The 12,002-nt window shown below is 39.2% G+C and overlaps 1 protein-coding gene across 3 annotated transcripts in view; it reads left to right on the top strand.

Moving 5' to 3' along the window:
* The window catches only part of col27a1b (collagen, type XXVII, alpha 1b), a 115,004-nt gene that overhangs the window by 46,144 nt on the left and 56,858 nt on the right, over positions 1-12,002 (top strand). For all 3 annotated transcript variants that reach the window (XM_051894871.1, XM_051894872.1, XM_051894873.1), the window contains exons 9-13: positions 5,669-5,722; positions 6,669-6,713; positions 7,695-7,748; positions 8,665-8,709; positions 11,828-11,881. In XM_051894871.1, the coding sequence (XP_051750831.1) occupies positions 5,669-5,722; positions 6,669-6,713; positions 7,695-7,748; positions 8,665-8,709; positions 11,828-11,881 (252 nt within the window). The remainder of the gene's footprint in view (positions 1-5,668; positions 5,723-6,668; positions 6,714-7,694; positions 7,749-8,664; positions 8,710-11,827; positions 11,882-12,002) is intronic.

Here is a 12,002-nt window from a genome sequence, read left to right as displayed (position 1 = left end):
TTCTTCCACATAACCAAGCATAAACGTAAGCATCGCCGCATGACCTTGACCATGAGAAAAGGATTTCCCCTCGGGGAAAAGCCCCTGGTCCTGAGCCACCACTGCAGGGGTCTCAGGTACAGCAGGCCAAAAGGTATCATGTTAAATGCTGCGTGCCATCAAACCTAACAGTCTCTGGAACTGTTTTACAGTGAGTGACTGGCCCAGCTTTATTCGGTTTACGGTAGAAAGGATTGACTCTATGCGTCCAGGAGAAAGACATGACATTGCAACCGAATCCCATACCACGCCCAGAAAAGTGGTCCTCTGTGCAGGAGAAAGTACACTTTTTTGGCATTTAACCTCAACCCCAACATTTTCATGTGAGCGAGAACGACATCTCAATGCCAAATCACTAGCTGATGTGACTGAGCTAAAATCAACCAATCGTCAATGTAGTTCAGAATGCGGATGCCTTGTAGACGCAACGGTGCTAGCACTGCATCCACACATTTGGTGAAATCCCTGAAAGCGAACTCAGGAACTTCCTGTGTTGTGGAAGGATGGATACATGGAAGTATGCGTCCTTGAGATCTATCGTGACAAATCAGTCCTCGGACCTGATCTGTGACATGATTTGTCTCAAGGTTAACATTTTGAACTTGAGCTTCATAATTGACTTGGTCAGATGACACAGATACAAAATGGGACACAACCCCCATCCTTCTTTGGATCGATAAAATAACGACTGTAGAAACTGGTTTCTCTGTCGGGAGGAAGTACACGTTCTATGGCTCTCTTCTCTAACAACGTTTTTACCTCTTGTTCCATAACCAGAGCTTGCTCGGGGCCCACCACTGTGGGTAGGACCCCCATAAATCTGGGCGGGCGAGACCCGAACTGAATGGTATAACCCTTTTCGATTGTACACAGGACCCAACAAGAAGTATTTGGCAGTAGCTTCTACGCTGTCAGATATTCTACTAAGGGAACCAGTCTCTCGAGACTGGCCTCGTTCGATCGTTCAATTATTCTGATGATTACTCACTACTCATTAATCAGTTTCAGATATTTAAATACACATAAGTACTAGTAAAAATACATTTAGAGTTTGTAAAATATACACTGATGTCTAAGGAAGCAGCAATAATAATCATTTCCATTATAATTAGACGACGCATTATATTCATATCAGATACATATTACATACTGTAAGGCAAGCAACTATAAAGTTTCTCTTGTTTTTCTCCCAATTCACCGGACACTTACATCTATCCGTGTATTTCGAAAGAAGTGGATGAATTCACTTGTTGTAAATCCGACAGATCTATTCTCTGAACTGCGGCATAAACAAACATGGCGGCAGCCATAGCGCATATAGCTCAACTACTAACGCGATCATTATAAAGGTGCTTGCACAACAAAACACATTCACTTACACATATGGCTTAAAATACATATATAATAGCAATAACACAATAATAATTGATTCAAGTAAAGTATTAAAAGCAAGTAGTCGTATGGTTTTATTGAACAAAACTGTCAAAATACATAATATATTGTACTGTACAACTAATGTTCTTTATGTGTTATAACAAATGCCTGCTGAGGGCGCCAGCAGCCTGACAATTGTTTTTACACTTTACAATGCGGTCTAATCCTTGTGGATTAGACCGCATATATGGGCTTACAATATATGGGCTTACAACATTTATTTCAAATGTCCAATTAATCTTTAATATTTAGCCATTTCTTTACAACAGACATGCTACAACCACTGTAATTTCTTGAACAAGAACATGTGGATTTAAACAAGGGCTTAAACTTTTATTTTGAAATTGCAATGAGCGGTTAGCACATTTCACCAAGTAGAACCACGCTGTTGTTTATAGATGCTAAGGTTTATAGATGACTTACCTTACAAATCTGATTAAATGCCACACATTGTGTTTCCAGATGAACGATAAAAGCAATCCAGACTCACAGCATATGCAGAGATGGAGGTCGAGACATGCCACTAATGTAAATGTCATGATAACAGTTCACATGGAGCAGCATTTACTGTGAACGGCGCTGCTCTGAGATGCACGTAGATAACCGACATGCATGTAAATAATTACAGTGCATATCTATTAAAACTGCAGCACGTACATTTATTTAATTGATTCCCAGCCTTTGTAAATTCACAAAAGCAGTATGCTTTATTATGATTTTTAAACAGGTTTAATATTGTGCAGCCTCAGAAAATGGTCTAATAATGCGTTTCATGGATTCTTGTCCATGAAAAGCGCCACTTCCGGTATTTTACTGGTTACACGACACAGTCAAATTGAAATTGAGGATTTTTTAAAATCAAGTATTCGAATTTAATTGAGGAATCATTACAACTTCTGGAACGCAACTGCCTGTTCATTGGCCTCCTAAAACCTCTCAACGACAGTATTGTATGCATCGCAGAAGAGGCCAGGAAGCCACAGTGGTGCGTCCATAAGGAAGTTTTTCTCTTTTTCCTTGATAGCGCTCAAATTTACCCAAAGGTGTCTCTCCATTTCCACCAGGGCTGCCATAGCACGGCCGATGAATCTGGCCGTCTCCTTGGTGGCACGGAGAGAAAGATCTGTGGCCCGACACAACTCGTTGACAGCATCGGGACCAATACCCCTACCCTCATCCAGGTCTCCTAACAGATCTGCCTGGTAGGCTTGTAGCTCGCCCATAGTATGCAAACATGCTGCAGCCTGACGGGACGCTGCATAAGCCTTGCCCACCAAAGCTGATGTAGTTTTTACTGGCTTGGTGGGCAATGTCGGGGCCTTTAGGGACGATGCAGACTGAGGTGAGAGATAGCTCGCAAGCATCTCTTCCACCTTAGTCATCGCCCCATAACTGTGCTCTTTAAGGCCCACTATTGATGAATAGTGAGATGTCTGCTCACTATGCACTCGATAGAAGACTGGTTTCTTCCATGATCTCAACATATCAGTGTGGAGATTGGGAAAAAACGGCCCTGACATGAAGGTTGTGTTCGCGAGGGCAGGAAGCGTTCATCCAGCTTGCTTTTAAGACGAACATCCAGCCTCTCAGCTGGCCATTCAGTATTTAACTTGGCAACAGCGCGAGTGACAACCTCCACCAGCTCCTCATATGCAGGAGAGTGAGATGGTGAGTCCTCAACCTCTCCTGCATCGATGCTTTCAACATCCAACTCCTCAGAGCTGGATACATGAAGCACCGGCGCCTGGCAGGAGCAGAGCGTCCGTAGTGGAAGCTGTTTACAGTGTACACAGCCATCACCCTCGAGTGCTGACTGTGCATGAGCCGCTCCCAAACAAACAACACATAGATCATGTGTATCCCCACCCGTGATATAACGTGGGCAGGGAGGAACACACAATCTAAACTGCTGCTTGCTCGCCATTTTATATATATATATATATATATATATATATATATACAGTATCTCAAAGAAGTGAGTACACCCCTCACAATTTTGTAAATATTTTATTATATCTTTTCATGTGACAACACTGAAGAAATGACACTTTGCTACAATGTAAAATAGTGAGTGTACAGCTTGTATAACAGTGTAAATTTGCTGTCCCCTCATAATAACTCGACACACAGCCATTAATGTCTAAACCGCTGGCCACAAAAGTGAGTACACCCTTAAGTGAAAATGTCCAAATTGGGCCTAAAGTGTCAATATTTTGTGTGGCCACCATTATTTTCCAGCACTGCCTTAACCCTCTTGGTCATGGAGTTCACCAGAGCTTCACAGGTTGCCACTGGAGTCCTCTTTCACTCCTCCATGATGACATCACGGAGCTGGTGGATGTTAGAGACCTTGTGCTCCTCCACCTTCCGTTTGAGGATGCCCCACAGATGCTCAATAGGGTTTAGGTCTGGAGACATGCTTGGCCAGTCCATCACCTTTACCCTCAGCTTCTTTAGCAAGGCAGTGGTCATCTTGGAGGGGTCGTTATCATGTTGGAATACTGCCCTGCGGCCCAGTCTCCGAAGGGAGGGGATCATGCTCCACTTCAGTATGTCACAGTACATGTTGGCATTCATGAACTGTAGCTCCCCAGTGCCGGCAGCACTCATGCAGCCCCAGACCATGACACTCCCACCACCATGCTTGACTGTAGGCAAGACACACTTATCTTTGTACTCCTCACCTGGTAGCCGCCACACACGCTTGACACCATCTGAACCAAATAAGTTTATCTTGGTCTCATCCGACAAGAGGACATGGTTCCAGTAATCCATGTCCTTAGTCTGCTTGTCTCCAGCAAACTGTTTGCAGCCTTTCTTGTGCATCATCTTTAGAAGAGGCTTCCTTCTGGGACGACAGCCATGCAGACCAATTTGATGCAGTGTGCGGCGTATGGTCTGAGCACTGACAGGCTGACCCCCCACCCCTATAACCTCTGCAGCAATGCTGGCAGCACTCATACGTCTATTTCCCAAACACAACCTCTGGATATGACGCTGAGCACGTGCACTCAACTTCTTGGCGAGGCCTGTTCTGAGTGGAACCTGTCCTGTTAAACCGCTGTATGGTCTTGGCCACCGTGCTGCAGCTCAGTTTCAGGGTCTTGGCAATCTTCTTATCGCCTACGCCATCTTTATGTAGAGAAACAATTCTTTTTTTCAGATCCTCCTTCTATGGCACCACTATCAACGCCTAAATGAATCTACAGCGGTCAGGTGGTACAGCGGCCACGTGATACATGTAGTAGCTTTCAGAAAACTCTTAGCTTACAAGCTGTAATTACAAGCTCTACGAGGATGTGAACACTTTTTACGAGCCAGAATCTCATAGTTACAGGAATTACAATATGGCGTGAATGCACCATTTCACTTACGGGTGTACTCACTTTTGTGGCCAGCAGTTTAGACATTATTGGCTGTGTGTTGAGTTATTATGAGGGGACAGAAAATTTACACTGTTATACAAGCTGTACACTCACTACTTTACATTGTAGCAAAGTGTAATTTCTTCAGTGTCGTCACATGAAAAGATATAATAAAACATTTACAAAAATGTAAGGGGTGTACTCACTTCTGTGAGATACTGTATATATATGCTTGTGAACTGAGACAAACAACACCAAATAAGACAAACAATTCACAGAGAGCGCTTACTGAAGACACAGAAGCTAACGTTACACTGTCTGAGCATGCTATACACCATTGGACTGATTTTACATGTGCTTCAAGACGCAGTCATGCAGAGCGTTCCCACAGCGTCATTCTCGACGTAGCACGAGTTCCCTTGAAAGGGAACTAAATAGACACTGTATAACCAATTTAATAAAAAAGGACTTTCCTCAGATTTCTGAAATTGAATTTCTGGAATTTATAGTTGTTGACTTATAGTAGTAGAATAATGCTTTCATCATTGTTTCATAATCTCACATTTCTCTGGTGGGCTATACACGCTCTGTATTTGTCATATTGACAAAAATGGCAACACATGAAAAAACTCTGAAACTATTTACAGACATGCATAAGAATAACATGTTGTTTTAATAGAAATGTTTTTCATTCCTCTCTCTCCATTATACTTTTTATCTTTCTTTTTGTTTGTTATGGCTCTCTACGAGAAGAGCTTCCAATGCTATGATATATTTGTTGTAATGGATTTTTTCCTCCTTATTCTTTTTATACTTTCTCTTTTACGCAGGGAGAAAGAGGACCGGATGGAAGCCCGGGTGCCAAAGGTTATCCTGGCAGGCAGGTGCAGTAAATCTTCTGTTGTGCTGCTGACTTGCACAGTACTCACAGATATGAGTACGATGAGACTAATAGGAATGTGTCAGGGCTTGTATTGGAGACTAAAAGAGCTTGCTCTGCCAATATGACCCCAAGTTTTGACATCATTTTTGAAAAATGAGAATTGTTTTTGGAATTAAGAGGCAATGAAAATAGATTTTATATTTTGAGCTTAATGCGCTGGCACTAAATTAATCATTTTTGGGGTGTCAAAGGCATGAATGATACCTGATCTTTGGAAAAGTCATTTGCAAAAGATGATTCTCCCACTTTTGAACGTAAATGTGATTGGTGGAAATTATTAGATCGGCCTCAGCTTTTCCTTGTGAACTACCAGATTTACATATTCAGGGAAGCAAATGCAACTTACCCAATAAATGTTTCTGGTAGCTTCCAGTCTTATATAACTTCACCATTAGGTATGTTCTAAAAAATCCTACTGGAAAGGTACAGTAAGTGATTTCTGAGAAACGCTGTTGAAAATTTAAATCAACAACTAAACAATTTTGGTAATATTTGCTAGATGCATGTTCTGTGTGTGTGCTGAAAAAAATAAGTCCTGGCTGTGTAAATAGGAGAAGAAAAAAACAAAACAAAGTGGATCTTTAATTCACTTGGCCAAGTTAGGCTACTCAAAATTGGCACATCCCAGTTCAGTATATACTGAGAGTTTGGCAAGTCTGTGGTGGTCATTTTTAAAAGTGTCGCCAGAGTTGTTTCATAGTTCACAAGTATATCCTTCAAACACCTGATTGATTGGCACTAGAGCATATTTGCAAAATTGCAACAGCATAACTCTTTTGGCCTCCATAAAATGGAAGTCTTTATTTTGTGATTGAAATTCTGTAGGCACAAAATTATTATTGGTCCAATCTGCAGGCATGAAATATTGCATTGTTTGTGTTTTGTAGGGTTTACCAGGGCCTATAGGAAATATGGGATCAAAAGGCGCACGGGTAAGGGACAAGTGTTTTTGTTTTTTGTTTTATTAATCAGAAATAATTTAGACTGTGCTGGCCATAAATGAATCATCATGTATTCACTGAGTACAAGTAAGATTTTTTGCATTCCATGTTTGTTCCTACAAATAAATTTGCTTTAGAGTGATCGAGCATTTATGTTCGGAAAGTTTTGTAAGGGCTGTTACATATTTGGTATTGAAACCTTGTTTTCCAGTTTGGAAACTGTGAAAGGCACCAGAAAAGGAAATGGTTGTAGACATTTAAGGATCCGTTATTGAGAGTTGTTTTTATTATAAAACCTCAGAACATCAGCTCTGAAAGTATACTGCTGTCAGGGATTTGTCAGCTGGGTTTTACATTATAATTCCACTAAAATTTTAAAACCAGTTTGATCTTGTAAAGTATATGGCAACAGTGTACATCCGAAGTCTTTTCCATCTTGTTATTCTTTTTATTCTCTGCCTTAGTGTCAGAAAGATTTTATTTATTTGTTAGTTGGTTCTTTTTTTATATATTTTTTTTTTTGAGATTTTACTGTATAAGAACACAAAACATTTTTATTTTAATGTTTTAACATTGTTCAATTTTTGTAATAATTTTTTATGTTTATTTATTTATTTATTTATTTATTTTTACTATTATATTGTGCATCATCTCATGTTTTATTTGTCTTTTTCTCTTCATGATTTCATTGTATGTTCATCTGTATTAACCTTGTGACCCAACCTTAGCCATCCTGCTGAATGCCAGTGTGATCCCTGGTGTGAGGGTATGTGCCCTTGGACTACATCGTGGAAGCCAGCACCATGCAGTCCATGGGCATATACACTTGCCTCAAGGCCTAGATCTTCACCAAGCGACCACTGTCCTCAAAAGAACTTTGCAAGTCAATCTGCAGTTTAGCAAGGGATATTTGGACCATATCGCTCTAAAGTCTCTGTTTATTTCTTGTCTTCTTACACTCCCCTGTTGTAGGGCTTCATTGGAATCCCAGGCGTCTTCGGTCTTCCTGGACCTGACGGAGAAAGAGTGAGTTTTGCTGTTGTTTCTGTAATTTTTTCTAATTATGAAAGTTTTACACAAAGAATTGAACAGCAAATAATTTGAATTTGAACAAATGTATAGATGAAGAGTCCAGACATAACAGTCTTATAGAAAAAAAATCTGTTTAATTTTACGTGGAGCAAGTTGCCCCCTCAAGGGTGCGCCATATTGAGATCAGTTGTGTCAAAATGTTTACTTTAAATAGGTCTGAACACAGCAAACAAACCAAACAATATAACAATAAACAAGAGTGCAACTATAATAACTGTTATTAAAGTTTTGCACTAAAAGTCCATTGATGTTCCCTGAAGTCTTTAGTAAAACTGTGTGGCATGATGGAGATATATAGGTTTGGTTTTTAGTTGACCCTAGAAGAAATATTCCTGGAACAAAACCCACACTATTACACTTGTGCCATACATGTACCATTATTCCTTTCTAATGGTGGCTTGTAAATCCAAAGCACTTGCTTTGAATAGGAAGCCTGGTGAAAGGGGCATGCTCTGCTAAAACCACAGAGATCCCCCTTCAAAACAGTAGTTAGTCTCAGTTCTCACAATATTTGCTCAGAAACCTTGAGCTGGTGAATTCTGGCCTGCAGTACTTTGTGGAAACGGCAATATAAGCCCCCGAGGGCTGGAATATGGCCTGCTGCAGATTAGCCAGATCATGTCTCCTATTTTCAGGCCCAGAGGGACAGATTTCATAGAGATCTGAGAGACCCTTTTGTGCCCAGAAGAATAGAAATTAAAGACCTTTCAGCATTCACACAGTCTGTTAAATCCACTGGAATTGGTAATCGATTAATTGCTTTGTTTGTTTGTTTTCTTTTTTTTTTGCCATTTCTGTCTCCTTTTACCTGTCTTTCCTTGCTTTCCTTCTCTCTGCTGCCTCCTCTTAGGGTTTACCTGGTGTTCCTGGGAAGAAGGGCAAGATGGGTAGGCCGGTAAAGTTTTCTCTCACCATCCTCTCTAGACAACCTTCTGTGAATGACTTGCCTCTGTGTTAATTGATTTGTGACCCATTTACACTGTTGAAAAAGACGATGTTTGAGTTAGTTAATTAATTAGTATTAATCCCGAACCATCACGGTACTGACATCACGGTTCGGTGCATACAGACAGACGACGAATACAGTCAGTCACAGGCAATCCACGCTCCAATCCAGAAGGGCGCATGTGTGCGGTAATGCAATGCTGTTTGCTAACCACCACAACAGAAAAAAGCACAGAAGAAGAGGAACAGATGATCTATGCATAGATATGTTTATGTGTAATCTCTCAATGAGCTTTTCAAGCACGGAAAGATATCAATAAAATAGCTTGAGAATAATATCTCATGTAACATTACATTTACCCCAGGCTAGTCATTCAGTGTCCGCAGCATGTTAGTTCACTAGAGAAATAAACTCTAGAAGGGAGCATTTCACTAAATATATGGACTATGTTAACTTATGTATTCATTATATTTACTTTACAATGTCTTAATAAATTTGTCATGAAAACAAGTTATGACAGTAACTGTGTAAATGATTATATTTCATAAATTAGAGTAGAAAAATAAATGAAAAATAATTTTATAATTAGATTTAGAAGTTAATGGAAAAGCTGCCTTATGTGCAATTTATGTTGGGTTTTTTTTATTTGAGTGTTGATTATTATATATAAAAATAAATAGCGACTGAATTTAATAGTTTGGGCTATGTTGTTAATTGTAACAATATTATAGTAATGTGCAAGAAAGTGTTAATTATAATCGAATGTATTTAAAGAGAGAGACAATTTATTAAATAAACCACAGTTTAATAGAAAAGAAGAAAAAATAAGCAATTTTATGTTTAGTTTATGTCATAATACAATTATTTTTCATTGTTCCTGACAATCTGTCCTGGAAGTAGACTGAGCTATCTTATTTTGTCTGGATAAATACTACTAAATTACCACTAATTATTAGCAAAAGTCTTTACCATCTCTACCACCCATAATCATTCTCTATTTACCAAAATTACTTTGGCACTGTGAGTCTGCATATTTTATTTTCAAAAGAACTAGACATTAAGAATTCAAGCTCATCTTTTTCCAAAACAACTACCAATTATGTGCAGTTCAAAGCAAACGTGGTGCCAAACACAGATTCATCTGTTCTTAATAAACAGTTCTCTAACTCTGCAGTTCTGTTTGATAGGCAGCTCATGCACCTCGGCTGTAACGTACTGTTTGCCTTGTTGGAGGACAAAAAAAGATCTCCACACAGCGCAAGTGTTGACTTTGGCTTTCAGACAAGCACACGTTTAGCACACAGTGGAGTGCGACGTCATAGCTCTTGTCCTCTTATATAACCTAACAGTAGATAGAAGGGAAACAGCGCTGTCAGCGAATCTCTGCCGGTCCTCCTCTTGCTTCTCCTGGCTGTTGCCAGTGCAAGGAAACACTCAGCCATGGAATTTCCTGCAGGGCTGACACAGACGAGAACTGAGGTTGTTTCTGTGACTCGACATCAGGCTCTGTTTTCGCAAAACAAAACTTCAGTGCAGCAGCCATATGCTTTTTTATTGGTACTTTTTATATGCTGTTGAAAAAAAAAATCAGTATTTTTGTCTCGTTTCCCCAAAACTATCTAAACATCTTTTAAAATGTCTTTTAATTATTATTATTATTATTTATTATTATTATTATTATATGTATATACTGCCATTCAGTAGTTTAGGGTCAATAAGATTTTTTAAATATTTTTGAAAGTCTCTTATGCTTACTAAGGCTACATTTATTTGGAATACAGTAAATTAACATTAATTTTATGAAATGTTTTTACTATGTTGTTATTGTTTTAATTTTGGTGCATAAAGTAACATTTCATATAATTATCAATGTTTAAAACAGTTATACTGTTGTTTAATATATTTTTGGGGAAACCGTGATAGTTTTTTCCCCCTTGAAATAGAAATCTAAACGCACACACACAGACACACACACACACACATATTTCTGTCATGACAACTCTTGGAGTGCTTGGCATGGTAATGGGTATGACAGTGTTGATATGCTTGGTCTTGGCGGAATAGATCGGCTACGCTGCTGCTGCTTTTATTGCTGCTGCTGTTGGTTATTGCTGCTGCTGCAGAGCAAGTACAGGACTTGCAACTGCCAATACCTACACAACACTCTGCTGTGAGCAAGTAAGACATGCTGCTGATGTACAATGTAACATACCTGAATTACCCGTAGCAGATCTATACAAGTGGAGCTGGAGAAGGTGGAGGGTTTCTGAAAGCGCGCTGAACTGCAAAGGCAAATGCTACCCATGTATTTGAACGTTGAGCACAGAAGCTCAATGGCTACTGATATAGCAGGAACAAATCAGCAATGTCCTATGGATAATGTGATTACGAGCAGGTTTAGTTAAATAGTTAAAGGACCTATTAGCCTGCGCCATCTAGAGTTTCATACTTATATATATATATATATACATACATAGTATATAGCTGTCTCAGTTAGCTTTTGATTTGAGTTTAAATTTTGTTTTATACCAATACATTCTGTATAGAGCAGTTTATTTATGCATTTATTAATACAACAATTGAGATCTTTAAATGTCTGTTCAGTATTTATTATTTATCATTGCTATATGGGTGCAAATGCAATAGAAAAATCTGGTATTTTGTCCTAACTTACCATACTATCGACGGTATTAATAATACAAAAACATTAATTCCAATTTGTTTTATTCACATACTCAAATAGTGGTAAAACAATTATGGCCACTGACATATCCCTTTTCTAGATTGTGTTGGCTGTATATGAAATATTGTTAGTGGTTAAAACTTATTCTATCCTATTTGTGCTTTCCTGTGGCTGCTTTTTGAGATCCAGTTTTTCAATATCCCATGATTATGGAATGGTTCTGGTATTACAGAGGTTTGTGCAGGATTAAAGCGAAGGGACAATGTTTACCCTGTGGGAAACTGGAAACAGCAATGCACAAATAGTATCTGCCCTGAGTCTAAGTGTGGTTTCTCTACGTCTTGCTCTGCTAAACTCTGCTGTCTCTCACATTTGTGTGCTCAGGGCTTTCCAGGAGATTTTGGGGAGCGAGGACCACCAGGACCTGATGGAAACCCAGTAAGTAGTGCTACATCAACCATTTGGCTGACTGCCATCTGGGGCAACTCCAGTTTTCTAATGCCCTGAGAGTTTTAATGTTTGGGGTTATACGTATTATCAAATTTAGTGTATCAAAATA

The sequence above is a fragment of the Ctenopharyngodon idella genome, chromosome 5 (assembly GCF_019924925.1).
Source record: "Ctenopharyngodon idella isolate HZGC_01 chromosome 5, HZGC01, whole genome shotgun sequence".
Taxonomy (NCBI): domain Eukaryota; kingdom Metazoa; phylum Chordata; class Actinopteri; order Cypriniformes; family Xenocyprididae; genus Ctenopharyngodon; species Ctenopharyngodon idella.
Note: the sequence above shows the minus strand (reverse complement) of the source record. Positions and strands in the feature narration are given on the sequence as shown.